Source organism: Dipodomys merriami, unplaced genomic scaffold (assembly GCF_024711535.1).
Source record: "Dipodomys merriami isolate MVZ:Mamm:240054 unplaced genomic scaffold, mDipMer1.0.p SCAF_274, whole genome shotgun sequence".
Lineage (NCBI taxonomy): Eukaryota > Metazoa > Chordata > Mammalia > Rodentia > Heteromyidae > Dipodomys > Dipodomys merriami.
In genome coordinates this window covers 709,338-728,982 of record NW_027204204.1, presented here as the reverse complement: position 1 = coordinate 728,982, position 19,645 = coordinate 709,338, and the positions used below count along the sequence as shown (strand labels likewise).

The window sequence follows — 19,645 nt, the reverse complement described above, 5'->3', positions numbered from 1 at the left end:
ATTTTGCCATTTTGTAATTCTGAGTAACATAGTTAGGAGTTAAAGATTTCATCCTGGATTAGTCGGCAATATTTATCTGAGAGTGTCACTGTTTTTAGAAGAAAATCCATCATTACCTCACTGCTCAAAGGTGCTATACCGCCTTTACAAGCTTGTCATAGGAAGTTCTTGTATATGGGTCTGTGTTTGGGCGTGTTGCAGTTCATTTTTCTAGGAGAACACATCCGCATCACACTGGCTCTCCTTATGTTACTTTGTGTCCTGTTTGGGAAGGCACTAAACACTACAGTGGTTGCAAGCATGTAGTGTTTCCCACAAAACCTTGGCTTTGTCTGGAGTCTGTTTTGGTGTTAGGGCTATTTCTCTTGAAAGGGTCCTTGTGTTTTCTTGTGCCTCTATCGTGTCAGTCTTGATTTGCCAGCCTGGTCTAAGTTGTTACTGTTTCTGTGGAAACCAGCGACTCTCGTTCCCTTTCCTAGACCTCAGGTGGCCCTGCCTTTGCTCTCACTTCAGTTTAACAGATTGCCACTACAGTATTTGTACCAACATATTCACAAATGGCTACTTCTGGGCCAGACCTTTTCAAATAACCTATACACATATTTTCATTGCTTCTTTACCAAGAGCTGTGTTCTGGCACTTTTTAGGTGAAACCATGACAAAAGAGAAATTTACCTTGTGGGGTCTGCTATGTTCGACTTGTGACTGTGCCCACAGAAGAGAAGAGTAAGATAATAAAATGAGTTAATGAACTCTAGCCCTCTGGTGGTGCCAACTTGAAGCTCTGTAGCCATCAAGACCCTCAGACATCTCTACCACGGTCTCCATGGAAGGCATGTAATCCAGGGAGACACGGTCACCCTGGGAGAAAGCAAGTCATCCTATGTCCCTCTCTGCCTTGCTGCCCTGCAGGAGCATTGTACCTGCACCTGGGGTGTTGAGACTTGGCAAAGTGATCCACAGTTGTGATTTTTTGAATTCCAACCCACTGCCCTCATATTTCTTCTGCCTTGTTTCCGATTGTCAGCTCTGGCTATCCTCCAGTTTGATTTGACCACTAATTGTGTTGCACGTTGCCACACTGAAATGAATCAAATCAAAATGCTTTTCCTGGAGCATTAGATAAAGCAGGCGAAGGTTCTGAGTAATGAGCAGATGCTGCTAATGCAGGGACAGCGGAGACCTTGCCAGGCCTCCATCTGCTCCGTGCCTGCCTGCCTCTGGCCTTGAGCCCACAGCATTGGGGTGGCAACACACTGGAAACCTGCCCCTGCCCACTTTGTCTCATAAAAACTCACTCTTTGGTGAGGAATGTGATTACACACTTCTTAGATGTTGAGAAGTTCTTATTTGCTGGCCTCAATGGGAGGGGAGCGATGAGGCCCGGTGTACATCCTGTGAGTGAGTCTCCACGGAGCAGCCAGCAAGTCTTCTTTCTGTGGTGCCGTCAGGCAAGCCAGGGTGGCTTATCCACTGCTGTGCTTGTCCCCACACCCGCTCCATTGTCCACGCTGAGCCTGTCCCAGCTCCCATGAGTGCAGCAGTAGGGGAGGGGGTCCCACCCGGTTGCTGCTCACGGAGAACAGGAAGGCTAGCTAGCTCTGTGGACTAAAGTCTCCTTGATAATGTTGTGTTTACTGGAATTTCACTTTGTCATCGTTTGCCTGTGTGTCATATCGTTGGTTTATCTATTCCCTCTTTGACCGTAGTTGAAGTTTTGAAGTCGATTGTTGCTGGGAACTGCTAAGGACAGATGACCGAGGGTTGTGGAGAACTTAACTGTTTTTCACAGCCTTTCTTTCTGGTCACTTTTAACATTTCAGTGTCACATCTAACCTCGTACCTTTGCCTCCTTCAGATCCAGAGGTCTTCTTCAGACAAACCAAGCTTTCTGACAAAAACCTTAAAAAACAGAAATAGTCCTTTTGAAAGAGAAAGTACATTTAAACAATTTGCTGAATAATAGGAGTGCTTACATTTTAAAGACCTTCACAAAAAAAGTGAAAAAAATAAATGCAGAGTCCTGAGCTGGTTTGGATGTGTAAGAAGTTCCTGAAGACATGGAATTGAAAGCGAGAATGTCTGGCAGGCTGCAAACAAGCATGGAGATTCAGTGATGAAAATGCTGAGTGCAGCCTTCTTTGGAAGAAGAGCCTGGATAAACAAAAAAGGTATAAGCTAGGCACCAGTGGCTCATGCCTGTAATCCCATCTATTCAGGAGTGTGACATCGGAGGATCACAGTTCAAAGCCAGCCCAGGCAGAAAAGTCCCTGTGAAACTCTTATCTTCAGTTAACCACTCAAAAACCAGAAATGGAGCTGTTGCTCGAAGTGGTAGAACCTTGACCAAAAAAAAAGCTTAGGGACAGCACTCAGGCTTTGAGTTCAAGCCCCACAACTGACAAAAAAGGGGTGTGTGTGGTATAGAGAATATAAGCATAATGAAAGAAAAAGGACAAAGAAAACTATAATTTCCGAAATGCAAACATAGATGTACGCAAACGATTTGACAATACAGAGCGAGGTCACTGAGCTTGAAGACATAGAGTAGACACTGTCACACAAAGGCATGTGCCAAAGGAGATGGAGTCTTGCTGGAAGAAGTGGGTTGTGGGGTGTGTTTGGAGGAGTGTATCTTGGTCTCAGTCCATTGCTTGCCCTCTTCTTCATGGCAACCGGGATGTGAACAGCTCTACTCCATCATATTCACCACCTCCCACAGCCAAGTAAATGCGGACTGACACCAAAACCATGAGCCCAAATCAGCCTTCCCTCCTTTGATTTGAGGTGACCATCCTCAAGTAGATTGTCACAATGACCAAACCTGGCAAAACTAAGCAGAAGGGGCAGAGGGGACACCGGATGGAGCATCTGTGGAACAGCCTCACACATTCTCCTCAAAGATAAGATTAACAGGAGACTGTGAACTCCTGTTGAAATAAGTCATTAGTCAGATGGACACTGATATCAAATGAAGTTTGAATCTTCACAAGAATGTAGAATGTGTTCAAGCCCCAGGACTGGCAAAAAAAAACCAAAAAACAAAAAAGAATATAGAATGGCAAATGGCAAGTGTGTGGGTATATCCATGTGTGTATACATATGTATATATGTGTTATATATGCATATATAGGCAAGTATGTATGTAAATACATTTTTCTTTTAAAAATCTCTTGAAAAGTTAATGGCTATTTAATGCACAGATAAAACTCATGCATTATGCAGCTCATTGCAAATGTAGAAGTTAATTTTCATCATGAAAACTTCGTTAACTAACACAGAATATTACTTTTCCATTTGTTTCAGAACATCAGTGAAAATTTTCTGCCTAAACTTGATTGTGTATGCATGTGGGTGCACACGTGTGTGCACACGTGTATGCACACATGTGTGTACACGTGTGTGTACGTGTGCATGCTGGCCTGCCAGCCAGCCGAAATTGAGGCATGCTGGTTCACACTGTCAATCAGCTTTTTCTGCTCATGGCTGATGCTCTTCTACTTGGACCATGCCCCTAGTTCTGGCTTTTTGCTAGTTCATTAGAGGACAGTCTCTTTCATTTGTCTACCCAGGCTAGCTCTGGACTGTGATTCTGAGGTCTCAGCCTCCTGAGTAGCTAGAACCCTCTCCTTCCCATGAACGATTCTGCTTTGCCAACATTGGTCCTCAAGCCCGTTTGGGCTCTCCATAGGCAGCAGCTGAGCCCCAGGCAAGTGTGCATCCCCTCAGTTGTCCTCCAACCTCCTTCAGTCCAGGAGAGCACTGGCTTCCCTAAGCTTGTCCTCCTGACCTCCTTCTCAACCCCATTTGTACTGATTCTGAACTGCCACCTACAGAGAGCAAAGCTCATGTCCTCTCAGATTTTATAAAATTGCACTCTCAGGTCTCCAGCCTATAGTTCAGAATGCTCATGTGTGGTTAATGAATGAACAGGCACTCCTTAGTGAATGTTAGGCATACTTGAAATTTTTGTTGTAATGCTTGTTTCCCTTGTTGCACAACTTCTGGCTCCTGCTTAATTTGATAGGCACATGTTTATTTACACAGCGAAAATGGAGTTTGCCAGCTGTCTTTGTAGATAGTCAGCTCCATTCAGTGTCTCCGAAGGCAGCTAATTGATCCTGTCTGTTTGACTGTCATGGAGCAGAGGCCAGTCTTCAGGTGCTCATGTGTGAGCTTTGGATCATAGGCACTCACAGCTCTGATTGAAATGCACCGAAGTCATAAGACAAACTGTAGTTCCAGAAGGAACCGCTGTGTGACTTGTAGACTGTTAACCTGTTTTAAATTTTATGGTTGTGGAAAAGACCAAAAGGGAGGGGCAATACCAATTGTGGTTTATTTCCAAAACCAGTTCAGCGGTTATTTACCTTTCAGGCAATTAACATAATTACCATTATGCTAAAAAGTAATTTTGGAAAGTTCTGCCCTGAGCTCTTATGACTCCACTGGGACAGTTTTAGTTGGGACTTATCTTTTTGATGGAAGCCTAATTGCAATTTTGGCTTTGTGCACACAAATAGAAGCAGCTAATTGTTTAGGCAAATAGCAGATTAATTTAAATATGCATCCCTAATAAAACAAAAATGGTGTCCATTATGGTCCTTGTTCCCATGACGAGGAATATAAATATTCTGTGCAAGTACCATTAGTCGGAGGTCTTAAGGATTGTCAACATTATTTCACAGTGGTAGCACTTTCCAGACACCGCGTAATCTTTACAAAAGCTCACATAAATCAGTTTAAGCTCATTTAGACCCCATTTCCGCTACGTGCAGTTTCATTACCACACTCTGGCTGGCCTCCTCAGGGAAGTGGAAGGGGCGTGCTGCAGACTGGCATGGGTGCCCATCCACAGCTGCCGAACAGGCTTTATGCCTCCTCAAAAGCCTGGCCCTCGTCACTCATGTCACTGTTAATGACTCTTCTAGGCCGGGGCGGGGCAGCGTTCCTCCAGCCTGCCTGCTGCTCTGCATGGTGGAGATCCTGTGCCCAGGAGCAGGTGGACTGCCGGCTCTCACCCCTCCACCCACTTTTTGGGTTGTGACTCATTCATTGACTTCTTTCACCGTGTGTGTGTGTGTGTGTGTGTGTGTGTGTGTGTGTGTGTGTGTGTGTGTGTGTGTGTGTGTGTGTGTGTGTGTGTACCAGTGTACCAGTGAACTCAGGTCCTGAGTGTGTGTGTGTGTGTGTGTGTGTGTGTGTGTGTGTGTGTACCAGTGTACCAGTGAACTCAGGTCCTGAGTGCTGTTCCTGAGCTTTTTGCTCAACACTAGCACTCTACTACTTGAGCCACAGCACTATTTTCAGCTCTTTTGGATGGTTAATTGGAGACTTTCTTGCCTGGGCTAGCTTTGAACCAGAATCATCAGATCTCAGTCTTTCTAAGTAGCTTGAATTACAGACGTGAGCCACTTAGCACTCAGCCATCCCATTACATTTTGTAGGTCTTACTCTGTCCTGTTTTCTGTTATATTGTAATGATGCGTTTTGTGAGAGTCAGGATCATATCCTTTCCATTCGCAGGCCACCTGAGACACTGAGTAAATGCCACTGAAGATCAACCCATGCAGTCAGGGCCTTTGTTGTTGTTATTGTTTTTCTAATTTGTTTTTATTTGCTATAGTTATTGCCAGTGCCAAAAGCTGTGCCTTGCTGAATGTGTTGTTCAACACGTAGTTTCCTTGAACAGATGACAATCAGCTACTCTGTCACAGGATACCCTGATAGTTCAAGTCCCTACAGTTTCAAGTCCCTAGAATTTACAGGTTGTAAAAGTAGCCATGCTCTAACTATATTAACTAATAAATTGGCCATTTACAAAATGACCCTTCAGCAAAACGTCCCTCTCTGACAGCTGCTGTGTCTGCTCTTGCCCTGTGCTCTTGGGTCCCGGATCCATTAGCATGGTTAACAGTGGAATCACAGACCTTGTGAAGCTGGTTTACATTGTTATGGAAAGTGACACTGGGAGAGCCCAGAAGTGGTGACTGCCTGAGTAAATTGTAACGAAGGGCTCTTTACTCGTTCATTTAAATCACTCTAGAAGACCATTGCTGGTTTGGCAAAGACTTTTGTGTGAATAAGCGATGTGCAGTATAACATGCTGGACAAAAAAATGATGACAGCAGTGGCACAGGCTTGGGAGGGGAGGGAGCGGTTGTGCTGCCTGAAGTGCTGGTACTCTGAAACTCTATTACCACCGAAAAGTAGGCTGTTGACTGAGGATGCATGTTAACATTCTAAAGCCACCAGAGTAGCAGCAAAGCACTTTGATTTATAAGTCAACAAAGGAATCAAAATGGAATAAACATGTTTGCAACCTAAATACTCAATCCAATAAAAGATAGCAAGGGCAGGGGAGCAAAGAGCAGAAAGGACATATAGAAAATGAGCAGCAAAATGACAGATTGAACCAGTCTCACCAAGAGTCACACCAAACACTTTAAACATTGCAGTTTGCGGCAAGTCTATAAGGACCCTAGGGTAAATAGAAAGACCCAAGCGAAGAGGAAAAATGGGCAGGAGTCACCAGCTAGTGCTAATACAGAGCAAGCCGGAAAGCCCTAGTGCTTTCTGTGCAGACAGTAGATTTCAGAGCAGAGGTCATAACCAGGAATAAAGACATGACATGTAATACGTAGGTCTATAAGAAGACTATCAATTCTAAATGTTTCTGTCTCAAAAGCCATGTGAGAAGACTGCAGTGACCCCACTGACCAATGAGGGCCTGCGCAGTCACCTGCACTGACCAGGAGGAGTTGCAAAAGGAACTTCACCATGAAGTCAGATTTTCCAACAGAAAAAGATCCTTTTTTTTGTTTTTTTATTATGAAAATACTATACAAAGGGGTTACAGTTACATGAGCAAGGTAATGAGTACATTTCTTAGCCAGCATTGTTGCCTCCTCCTTTGTTTTTCCCCTACCATTCCTTTCCTCCTACCTCCTCAGCTACCCCCCTCTCCCACCCTGGCCTAAAAGGATCCTTTTTAGGATGTCTGTAAAACTCAACTCTGTAGTGAAGTATATTTTGTTATATCCAGTTCTGTTGGACAGAACTAGTAGTTGATTAATAATGAAAAATGTGTTTATAGATAAACTCCATGTGTGCTTCCGGTGGGCTGTAGCTAAATAGCTTCCGCGCTTGGCAGAGTGCAGGGAGTCTGCAGTGAATGTCTGTCCGGTGCTCTTCAGGCACATGTAAATACAGCCACCCATTGGGCCCCTTTCTAGCTCAGTTCTAGCTCGGTTCCAGCTCAGCGTCATCATGGACCAAGTGGTTTCGAACAAGCTCTTGAGCCACTTAGAGCATCTGCTTTTTTCTCATGCAAAATGACAGTAAGGATGCTCCTCTCAGGCATGTGTGTGTGTGTGCCATGCGCACACACATACAAGGGCCATTTGAGTAGCAGTTTCTGCTTCTCTTCACTGTTTGTGGCCATGTTTCAAAGCAGTTTTGGGAAGAACGGTAGGCGAACATCTTGGAGGCCATACCCTGTCTCCTGTTGAATGAGTTGAGATTCTGGCATTTTCTTTTCTGAGTCAGAATGGAAAGAATATTCCCAAGTATTCACCAGGGGAAGGTGTCTTTTGTGATCTGCTTACCCTCCCATTTTCCCATAATTCTCAGAATAGTATACTGTGTCTAACATTTGAACATGTAACTGGAAGAAAGCTCTGCTTCTGTTTGTAATCACCTGCTGCCTGCTGACAGCTTGAATCTTGCAAAATGGCTTCAGTTTATTGTTTTCTTCTCCCTTTGTGTGTGTACTAAGTGCTGTTTTATAGTAACAGCCTATTCAAATTTCAGTTTAGAGACAAAGTAGAAAGCACGAGAGAAAAAAATGTCAGAAGTAGTAAAAAGCTTTATTCTGGATGACAGAAATTTACAGGAAAAAGGGACTGGTTTTGTGGGTAAGCAATAATGAGGGCAGTCCCCGCCTTTTATTTGGCTTGTCTCCTCTAGCCTTCCCAGCAGTCCTGCACAGTGCATGACTCCATCTTAAATGTTACTGCGAGGAGAGAGCTCACGGCTGTGAAGTACCTCCCATGTGTACTACTGCTAGAGAGCCATGGAGCTGGAGTCAGACAAAGGCCACAGACTCCCGTCTCCATACTGTTATTTCTGAGAGAAGTCCAAAGATAAAATCACAAAGCTGTGCTGGCTAAGTGAATCTATGTTTCTTCCTAGGATTTCTCAATATTTGGGACCTGAAGACTGGGAAGTACCCAATTCATCGTTTTGAGCATGATGCAAGGATTCAGGCTCTAGCCCTCAGCCGGGATGACGTCACTATTGCCACGGCTTCTGCCTTTGATGTCGTGATGTTGTACCCCAATGACGAGGGCTACTGGCAAGTAGCTGCAGAATTTGAAGTTCAGAAACTGGTGAGCTTTTCATCTGGCCATTTTATTTTCAGTTCTGAAAACCTCTGGATCTACTATAAATGTAGAGCAATGATGTCCCCAGTTCACCCAGGCTTCTGGAGCACCTGAAATCTGTGAATCTGACAACAGCCTGTGAAATACTAGGAATCTGAGAGAGACTCAGAGCAGGGAACTGATTTGCCCCAGGTCTCTAAGCTTAAGTTGTAATTCAAACCCTCAGGGCCAGGCTGGGGCTATAGCTGAGTGGTAGAACACTTGTCTAGCATGCATAAGGCCCTATATTCCATTCTCAGCACCACAAAAATCAAACATTCAGACCTTGGAGTTGACTTCAGGGCTTCTCATCCCTGTGGTCTCTGCCAAACATATAGACTCTCTTCCCTAAAAGTCTTGAGATCCACTTCTGGCCTGACTGAGTGAAAATGAGCTTGGTATCACCCAGTCCCTATAGAGGGATTTCCTCCTGCACTATCTTCTACCCAAGGTTGTCTTGCCTGGAATTAGAGCAAGTCCAGAGTGAGAATAGTTAAGTCAGTGTTAATTGCTAGGCGCGATGCTTAAGCACCCACTCCCTAGAGTCATGCCAGCATTTAGCTGTGTGGACTCCATGGGGTGGGAGATGATGGGGTCGTAGAAAGGACGTGCTCACACCTGTTCCTGCTGAAATTGGACCCTGGCACTAGGTAGCAGAGTGAACAGAAAAGTCACCCGTGAACAGTGAACTGATGGCCTGGCCTGGAGCCAGTCCTTACTTCTCTCCCTTTCTCTTGGGTGAAAATTTTATTAGAGCTGAAGAACTTTAAAAGCTGCTTGGTAACCTGACATTGCTGCTTCGCCACCTTGAGCTTCTTGATCCACTGTAGGTGCCATGGAGGGCTCCCTCACCCCTTCCTCTCACCTCGGGCTTTCACTGGACAAATGTGAATGTATAGTATGTCTGCTTGTTCTTAGAACCAGCGTAGTGCTTCTTCTGTGGGCTCCAGCTGAAGGGCGCTGTAGACCAGTTGTAAGCAGAAGACATGAGGCCATTACTTGAGATGAAAGTCCCTTTCTATGAAGTGCGAGTCCTGTTGGAAATAAAGCAGCGTCCTGGCCAGACAGGAAGCTTTTGAAGTACTTCACAGCTCCCAGCAAATGGCACAACCACTGTCCACCTGAGCTTCTTGGTCTGTCAGAAGCCCAACTTCTGAAGATGCTATGTTAGAAAAATAAGAAACAAGTTTTATAGCAGGGAGAAGCAGTAAACAGCCATTGGTGGAGACGTATTTAATAACACTTTTTATGTATTCTTTCTTGCCCAGGGTGAGGAGTTGCCACAGGCAGCCCTTGGCCCGTAGAGCTGGACCATTTCTGTCTCCCCAGATATTCTCCCCGAATAGCAGTGGCAGTGTTCCCAGGTTTGCAGTGTTAGCCTAGAGCATCCCTCCTTTGTGATGGAGCCTGGGCTGGGGATGTTGGGCTGCCAGTTGCACAGTTGAGCCCAAGGATTAGCGGACTCACCCGGATGTTTGCTTGCTCTCAAGCTTCTCTGGACAGCCTGCAGGATTCAGGCTTTTGAACTTGCTTGGCACACTGTCAGGGCGTTGCCGTCCTTTTACACTGTGGATTTTCATAATTACAGTGTGGCTCACCTTCAGCATCCATGTTCTTATCATTTACTCAGGCAGGTGAACACTTAGCATAAGCTGTTGCTCGTGGATAGAGAAAGCAAATTACTTCTGGAGAGTGCTCCTCATGTAGGGCAAACTAGAGAGTGCTAGCAAGTGGAATGCCCTTCCTGTCTTGGGGGCCAGCACACCTCTGTGGGGTCACTGCCTGGCACACACACACCCAGGGAACACTCAACCTTGCGGTGTTTAACCTTTTGCCAACACGTTTGTGTGTTTACAAAATGTACACTTGTGAACATATGCTTTGCTAATATTGTATTTAAGTTTCCTGTAAAAATGTATGTGTGGGGTGTGTGTGTGTGTATGAGAGAGAGAGAGAGAGAGAGAGAGAGAGAGAGAGAGAGAGAGAGAGAGAGAGAGAGAGCGCTTGTTCTGGGACTTGAACTCAAGGCTTGGGTGCTGTCCTTGAGATTTTTTTTGCTGAAGGCTAGTGCTCTATCCCTTGAGCCACAGTTCCACTTCCAGCTTTTTGGTGGTTAACTAGAGATATCTCATGGACTTTCCTGCCCAGACTGGTTTTTTTCCTGCCCAGACTGGCTTTGAACCATAATCCTCAAATCTCAAGCTTCTGAATAGCTACCGTTACAGACATGAGCCGCTGGTGCCCAGCTGAGTAAAGCTTCTTTTGGGGGGAAGGAGGGAGGAGGACTATTATCCCCTTGTGGTTTAGAATTAAAAGTATGCAGTAAGGATAATAGTGGGAAATTCTCCTTTCACTGTGACTTTCAACCCATTTCCCTCCTTGAAGACAGGAACTGTTAGTCCTATGTGTGTCCAGGTCCAGGGCACACTTCATCTGTCCTGTCATATCACATGTCAGCATACCCACATCCTCTTGCCTGTTTCCCCACAACCTCCAGTTTATCTGGTAGATTGCCCCATTTGCATCAGCTTATACAGAAGTCTTCATGCTTTCTTTGGTGACAGCACAATACTCCTTACAGATGTGTACTTCGTATTAGTCTGTTAGTAATGGGTAGTAGATGTTTCTGTTTTCCCAGTTCCTCTGTGTGTGTGTGTGTGTGTGTGTGTGTGTGTGTGTGTGTGTGTGTTGTGTGGGTGGGTGGGTGTGGGTGTCTGCGCGTGCACACACACTTGCATTGCCCAGAAACCCAGGGCCTTGTTCATGTTAGGATGGTGTATTATCACCAGGCTCCATTCCCACTCTTTAAGTTTTTTTGTTTTATTCAAGTGCAAGGGATAGAACCCAGGGCTTTGTGCCTACTAGACATGTACTCCTCCACTGAACTATATTCCCAACCCTGACTTTCCTGTTTTAGTTTTTAAAACTATAACAAAAAGTACCCTATGGAGATAACTTCCTCCACAGACATTTTGCAGGTGTGTGAGTTTACTCATGAGTACTGTATAGATCACACTTGCTGGCTTGGAATGTACATGCAGTAAGTGTTGCCAGATTTCCCTGTAAGTGGACTGGAATTCATCCCCACATCAGTAAGTGGGGTACATAACGTAAGACCCTGTTAACTATAGTTTGGGGTGTCTCAGACGTTGTGGCTGTCACTGATGTGACAGGAACAAAATGGCATTTCAGTGAGTTTTCACCAGGTAGGTTTCCGTTTAGGAGTGTGTAGTGTTTCTGTTACATTTGGGCAGGTGCTGTTTCATTTCTGTGAACCATTCCCTTCCCCTTCTTTGTTAGTTGAACTATTGGTCCCATTAATGTGCAGGAAGAGTTTATTGTTTGTGACCAAGTCAGGACAACTTTAACGGATTAACAACTCTTATCCTTTGACAGGTTGACTACCTTGAAATAGTTCCAGATACAGGACGGTACCCTGTGGCAATAGCCACAGCTGGAGATCTGGTATACCTGTTAAAAGCCGAAGACTCAGCCAGAACCCTCCACTACGTCTATGGCCAGCCCGTCACTTGTCTAGATGTCTCTGCCAGCCAGGTTGCCTTTGGCGTGAAGAGTCTGGGATGGGTGTATGAAGGAAACAAGGTACAAAAATAGCAAGATGTATAATTAACACTGATTTTTTTTAAGAGACAATTTAACAAACTTGATTTTATTTTCATATGTATTAGGGCAGTGTGTGTCCACATAGTAAAAAAAAAATTAGGTACTTAAAAAGTAATTCCTGGGCTGGGAAGGTGGCTCAGCAGTAGAGTGCTTGCCTTGCATACATGAGTCCCTGGGTTTGATTCCTCAGCACCACATAAACAGAAAAGGCCAGAAGTGGCACTGTGGCTCAAGTGGTAGAGCACTAGCCTTGAGCTGAAGGGCTCAGGGACAGTGCCTGAGCCCAGAGTTTAAGCCTCACAACCAACAAAAAAATAATTGTTTTTTCTCTCTCTCCTCCCTCCATCCCCACTACACAGAAGAAATTTTAAATAATAACAGCTTAGTTGTGTTGCTGTTATTAATTACTTGGTACTGGGGATTGACCCAGGGCTTCCACTGTGCAACACTGCCAGCCCCTTTCATATTTTTCATAGCAGGTCCTGCTTCTCTGACTTACGTGAATAGATTTACCCCTCCAGTAAGTTGTAGTGGATGCAATTGAGAAACTGATAAAGAACAGCTCAGCACAAAATAACACAGATCAGCCTTCAGATAGATGAAGGTAGGAGGGTTTTTTGGCTGACTCAAATTTCCAGCCCAATTAAAAGCATTAATTATGAGAATGAGCTGAGCACATGGATTGAAATTTATGCTTTACAATGTATAGCTCAAGCCAGCTATTGATGGCTCACGCCCGTAATCCTCCCTACTCGGGAGGCTGAGATCTGAGGGTTGCAGTTTGAAGCCAGGCAGGCGGGGCAGGAAAGTCTGATACTTTTATCACTAATTAAACTATTAGAAAAAGTTGGAAGTAGAGCTGTAGTTCAAGTGGTAGGACACTAACCTTGAATAAAAGAACCTCAGGGATGGAGCCTAGGCCATGAGTTCAAACCCTAGGACTGCCTCCAAAAAAAAAAAAAAAAGTATAGCTCTTTTAATAACTTACTACCTGGTGTTTTTATTGGTGTCTTAAAGTTAGTTTACTGCAGTTGCTTTTAAATAGTGGTTTGGAAGCTGACAAAATCACTCAGTCGTATAAATGTTTTGTGAGCACACCAGACACTCATGGGTGACTGGCTTGCAGTACCCATTTGACAAGGGTTCCTCTGTACAACTCTCCTTTTTGTAGCTGCTCACCTTCCCATCTGATTGCCTGTTTTTTCTGCCAATACTGAGGCTTGAACTGTGGGTCTGGACACTGTCCCTGAGCTTCTTTATCTCAAGGCGATCTCTACCACTTGAGCCACAGCACCACTTCCAGCTTTTGGGAGTAGTTTATTGGTGATAAGAGTCTCACAGAGACTCCTGCGCTGGCTGGCTTTGAACCATGATCCTCAGATCTCAGTCTCCTGAGTAGCTAGGATTACAGTTGTGAGCCACCAGCACCCAACTAAAAGGTCAGATTTTTAAAGGTTCTTTTAATATATTTCATGGCTAGGTACTGTGTTCTGATTCAACCATATGAAGATAGGAATGATAGGTGCACAGGGGGAGGACTCCTCCCGCACCTGTCAACCTGCTGCCCTTCTCTGCGTGCTGGCCAAGTTCCCACACTTAGAAGCAAAGTACTATGCAGACCTCAATTCCCTGTTGTAAATGGTAAAGCCAGGTGCCAGTGATTCACACCGGTAATCCTAGCTATTCAGGATGCTGAGATCTGAGGATTGCAGCTTAAAACTGGCCTGGGCTGCACGGAGGTAGGTCTTTTAGATAAAAATGAGTCTGGAAGTGTTACATACTTGTGTTCTCCGGCTTCAGTGGCGCACATGACCTTAATGGGGAGAGGGCTTGGGATTGCTGAAGAAAACAAGTGTGAAGTAGCTGTCTGCGGTTGCGAGGCCAGTGTGAACACTCCCTGGGGCCCTTTATGTCCAACCGTCCCTCTGAAATGTGTTCCTGGGTCTGTCAACAATACTCATTTATGAAAATGTGTTTGTGGTACCATAGCATCTTTATTCATTCTTTGCTGTAGGAATTAATTTTTGCTCTCAGAAGTGGAGTTTGCCGATTGAATTGCCTTGTTTAAGAGCATAATGATGACGATGTGTCTCGTGCCTCATAAAGGAAGAAAGAGATCCACTTAGGGCTCTTAGCATCATTCTATGCATTTGGACACATTTCCTAATTTGGTTCTGAAGCACTTGGCACTTGATGGCTGATTGTATTTAGCAGCACGTGGTTCGCATCCTGATCAGGGAGGGAGTGACATAATGCAGAGGCTGGGGTGAGCTGGATGAGGCCGCTCCGCGCTGGGCAGCACTGCCTCAGCCTGCATCATGTTGGAAAGCCAGGCCTGATGTCTCTCGTGGTCATTCCCGTCCCGTACACAGATGTGGAGAAACTGCAGCGATCGTGGTCCTCACCATAAGGTGGAATAGCTGAGTGGAGAATGTCTAGAATTAGAAATGCAGTGCTCCTAGAGGTCGGCCACATTCTGCCACACCTCCACCAGAATCGGAGGCCCCTCTCTGTACTTCAGGGTGTCACTTAAGATGGAAAGTTCAGAAAATAGAAGCATTATTTTTTACTGCTCACCTGAAATATTTAGAATTTTTAATATTTACCCTCTTGGAGAAGATTAGGAAAGTAGCTCCTGGAGACCAGGTTTTGGGTTATTGAGTGGTTCTGACTGTCAGAAGGATCCATTACAGTTCAGGTGTCTCACTGTTAATGAATCCCAATTGTATGCATATTACACATTAGTTACTCACTGGTTAGTGACTGGTACTGCCTGTCAGTGGATGCTGACTACTGTGTGCTGTGTGTTAACCACCTGACTAATGCTGGAAGAGAGACATGGGTTCATGTTCCAGCCTTATGATCTGTAGCAGTGAGAAGGGCTACAAGAGGTGCACAGTGAGCTTGGTGAGTTCAAGTGATGATAATTTTCTAGATAAATAGATGAGAAATGGACATTCAAATTGTGTTATGTGTTTTAGTACTAAAATGATACTAGTACTTTACATCATTGTTAGTATCCTGTCAATAATGACTAGTAATAAATGAAATTCTCCTCACTTGTGAAAACACTGGAGAGCTTCTCAGAGCCCTGGAGTTGCTCAAGACAGCAGAAAACCCTGCAGCAGAGAGGCCTCTGAGAACATTGGCAACTTGATTCCCAGTCAGTGAGGAATGGTTGTTCGGTACAAAAGCCTTTCTGGAATGTAGCTGCTTCTTCAAGAAGCCCAGAGTGCGCTGGGCACTGGTAATACCAGCTACCCAGGAGGCTGAGATATGAGGATTGGGGTTCAAAGTCAGCTCAGACAGGAAAGTCTGTGAGACTCATCTCCAATAAACCACCAGAAAACAGGAAGTGGTACTATGGCTCAAGTGGTAGAGTGCTACCCCTGAGCTGAAGAGCTGAGGGACAGCGCCCAGGCCTAGAGTTCAAGCCCCATGACTGACCAAAAAATAAAAAAAGCCAAGAGCAATTTCAGATCCTTTAGTGATTCTGGAAGGGGGCAGCAAAGTTCTGGCAAGTAGAGCTAGGGGAAAAGACTGTCAGCTCCCAAGCTGTCAGATACATCACCACTGGAGTTCTGGTGCCTGGAAAGGTAGGCAGTGTCTGTGGCCATGGCTGGTACTCTGTACTTCTTAGATCCCACCTCCTCCTTCTACATCTCTCAGCTTTGAGGTCAGGCAGTCTGTGGAGGCAGTGTGGGCAGAGGCAGCAGCCCCTGGGCTTGTGGGCATGTGGCTCACCACCCGTGCAGTGACAGCAGCCCTCTTTTTCACAAGATTTCTTTCCAAGGAACCGTTGTGGAAGAATGCACTTAGAGAAGGACGAGTGCAGGGGTGTGTGCATGCTTCTCTGTGGAATCCTCACTGGAGGAGGTTGGCGCCCAATCTCCCATGGCCTCTGTCTACACACTTGCCTGGTTTCTGCTGCTGGCTTTCTCTGTTGGTGGTGGTAGTTTTGTGGTTTTGTGGTACTGGGCCTCAAGTTCAGGGCTTTACTGAGCCACACCATGGCCCAGTGTGTTTTTGAACACTGGTGACACTGGTATTAATTTCTAATTTTTAAAGAAACTAGAAGTTGCTCTGAGCAACTTGGAAAAACCATTGTATTGAATTATATGGTGTTCACTGCCTGCGTTTTCGATTTGGCTTTGAATTAGGCCTAATTTTTCTAATGGCCCTCCTGGTTATTGTGGATTTTCCCTACTGGTTCACCACCCCCCTGTGCAGGGGAGAGTGGGGACTTGGAGCCGACGGCTGCATCTGTTTCCCGGCACAGATGGATATGGCTTTGGTTTCTTTGTGCCAGATGAGTCTCGGGGTAAATATTGCCCAGACAGCAGCTCGGTTTGTTAGTGTTTTTCAGCTAGTGAGGCCTGTTGGAAATGTTTTCCTCATTCCAGGAGTAAAAGCACTAACCCTGTAGTGTGCTCCCCACAGTGGAAGCCAGTGTTACTAGTTGAGGGTGAAGGGGGTCGGGGGAAGGGCACTGAAAGCAGCCCTGTGAGTCTGAATCTCTTCCGAGTATCTCACACTTCCCTGTACACACGTACAAATGGCAGTTGAAGAGCGCTGGCACTGTAGCATGAAGCACAGAACTTTGCTTTTGATTCCATTACCCAGAAGAATATGATTTATTCATTTACTCAACACGTCAGTCTTCTATAAGCCACTAGGTTAGAGAGTGTGTTTATAATTAACTTATCAATTATTGAGTTGCGCACAAGTCCTTCTAATGGACGCAAAGTTACTCGTCAGGGCATTTCGTCAGTATGATATTAATTTACAGGGTGAATCCCCTTGTAGACTAGCAAAGGAAACCTCTGCTCAGCCCACAATTGAGCAGTTGCCTTCTAGTTAAGGGTGGCAAGGCTTGCTAACGTGAAGCCATGAGCCATGCAAGGTGTGCCTCATGCAGAAGGCAGCCCCGCCACAACCCAGACTCCAGCTGTTGCTCCTCCTTCCTGTAATGCCAGCTCCATGGATGTCTGCTGCCCCAGATCCAGATCCATACCCAGCTTTCTTCAGATCTGGCCCAGGCGCTACCTGCTTTCCAGGGCAGAGAGGGGCCTGTGCTGCGCTAGTCCCTTGTTCACAATAAACTTTAAAGTGCATGCTGGAAATAACACTTCCTTAGCTACATTGCGCAGGACCCACCCTTCCCCTACCATGGTCGTCCTTGATTCCAGGTGTCCCCTCTCCTCTCAGCAAACCATGTGCTTAGAACCATGGCTGTATGCTCAGGACTGGGTAAAGAAGGCCCTGCTGCCCACCTTCAGCCTGGCCTTCAACACTGGGGTGTTGGCTCCCTTAGCTCCCACGTCTTTTGTCCCATGCCCTCAAAATGAGCTCTTTGATCCAACCAGCCAGGGCATGCTGTGTCTTTGTGACTGGAGTCTAGCAGTCCTCCCTTTTCCCTTCTGGAGGTTGCTCTGTGCCTTCTAGGAGAGAGCTGTCTGGAGTCCACCTACTGCGACTGCCCTGAGCTCGGGCAGGACCCAGGCCTGCACCTCGAATTTTGTCACTGTTACCACCCAGCATTGTGGCCTGACCAGAAGGCAGCGGTCGGGAGTTGGTTAGTACCGTATAGTAGATTGCGCTGTGCAGAGCTTGCATGTAAGAAAACACTAAATTCCAGCTGTGATTAATGACTGTTTTGATGGGGATGGGCCAGGTGGTGATGTGGCAAGCTGACAGGTACAGGAATAGTTGGCTGTTCTTGCTGCCACCTCGCCTACCTTTGTTCTCTGTGTAATTTGGGGCAAGGTTAGTGATTGAAGCCTTGGTTTCTTGTGTATAAAAGTTGTATTCATCGCTGCTCCTCTGGGACTCAGGTGGGGTGTTAATTCAGAAAGGGCTTCTGCAGAGGCCCAGCTGAAGCGGTCCCCAGAGACAGCATCCAGTATCAGGAAGCACGGCCAGAGGAGAAGAGGCCTCTGGAAATGGAAGGGATCCTGTAGCCGGACTGCCTGCTCTCTGCCGAAGGCTCTGAGGAGTCTTCTACGTCTTTATCCAGTCTCACTTGGGGCCAAAGTAGAAGTTACCAGGTTAGTCAAAAGACAGTTGCTAAGCAGCAGCTAGTATTCTGCACTTCATAGGCCACGTCTGTGCAGTCAGGCTTCTAGACAATCTCAGGTCACAGCTAGCTCACGTGTCAGCTCACCATTTAAAACTCGTGTCTACGTTGTCCTTTATCACATCCGCGCTCTCCCTGTAGTAACCCTCACTGGGACAACAACTTTGCGTGGGCAAGCCACAGCATTTGACGTGTTCTACATTATCTCGAGGCAGACTGTGGACATATAAGGAGGGGTGAGGCCTTCCACTCCCATCGTCCCTTTGCTTTGTTGTTGTCATCACTTCCTTGGGCAGTGAACACTGGGTTTGTCTTACTGGATTTCATCCTTTGTGGTCGCAGCTCATCCTTGTTCTTGGACGGCAGCAGAGACAACGCGCAGAGGTCTGGAACAGCATCGGGCCTCGTGCTGTGTGCCGCTCCCTCCACAGTGGGCCTGGCCTGCTCTTCCTGTATCTCTCCCAGCACGGATGTGTTGGGGGAGAGAGAGTTGGCCTGGGTTTGCTGGACTCTACCCGAGTGTTCTCTTGCTGTCTGGTTCCTTTCAGGCTTAGGTCACAATAGGTGTGGGATTGGCCTCACTCTGGTCCTTTGTAGACATCTGCCCACATCACAAAGCCCCACGCTTGGCACAGCCTGCGTGGTTGGCACTGCCTCCCTGGGAGGAGCCCAGTCCTGGAACAGCGGGGGTTGCAGGTGCATTGGCACGTGGCGGGGCGCTCACCCGGGCTTTGCCTACCCAGTGCCTGGCGGTGCTCAGCAACACCGTCCCGTCCCTGAAGTATCTCAGCCCGGTGGGCTTGTCACTCCAATTAAAACTTAAACATGAAGGCAGCCAGGCTTCTCCCTTTGTGCTGAGTGTGAGCACCACACTGCCAGAAGCATGTTGTGGAAACGGGGGGGGGGTGTCTTTCAGGGGCCGCGCTTCTGTGCTTGTGTCGGAGCCACCTCTTCAGGCTCAGCATCGCTGTTGTCCTGGTGTTCCTGGGAGGCGGGTTTCTGTTTGCCAACAGAAAGTCACCTTTGGGACGCCATGAAAGTCACTGTGCTGTGCTCACAGATATAGCCCCTTGCAAGCCGCACACCATGACTTATCTCTGGCAGGGACTTACAAAATAGTCTCTCTGGCTGATTGTCAAAAATTACATCATATTGGAGTAAACTGCTTTTAAATCAGACATCCATTATTCATGTATATTAACTGCTTTTTTATTTTTTTATTGGCAGTTTTGTGTGTGATTTACTCTACTAGCTCCTTTCTTCTCTCTCTCTCTCTCTCTCTCTCTCTCTCTCTCTCTCTCTCTCTCTCTCTTTATTTTAAATCTTAGCTCATCTGTGAATTTATAGAGGCTGTTCACTTGGCTTTGTGTGTGAACATAAGTGTGCAGACCCGTGTTTTGTAGTGTAACTTTACATTTCTGCTGTGTGGAGTAAAAGTAGCACTTTGGGTGATACACATGAATATGTTCTTCTCGAAAGATTTAGGGTCCTTTTCCCTTCACATCTCTCCTTTTTAAGACAA

At 46.1% G+C, this 19,645-nt stretch overlaps 1 protein-coding gene across 4 annotated transcripts in view; it reads left to right on the top strand.

The window, feature by feature from the left end:
* Positions 1-19,645, top strand: part of LOC138837707 (F-box/WD repeat-containing protein 8-like) — a 92,365-nt gene that overhangs the window by 45,329 nt on the left and 27,391 nt on the right. For all 4 annotated transcript variants that reach the window (XM_070036657.1, XM_070036658.1, XM_070036656.1 and 1 more), the window contains exons 6-7: positions 8,194-8,390; positions 11,820-12,026. In XM_070036657.1, coding sequence (XP_069892758.1) covers positions 8,194-8,390; positions 11,820-12,026 — 404 coding nt within the window. The remainder of the gene's footprint in view (positions 1-8,193; positions 8,391-11,819; positions 12,027-19,645) is intronic.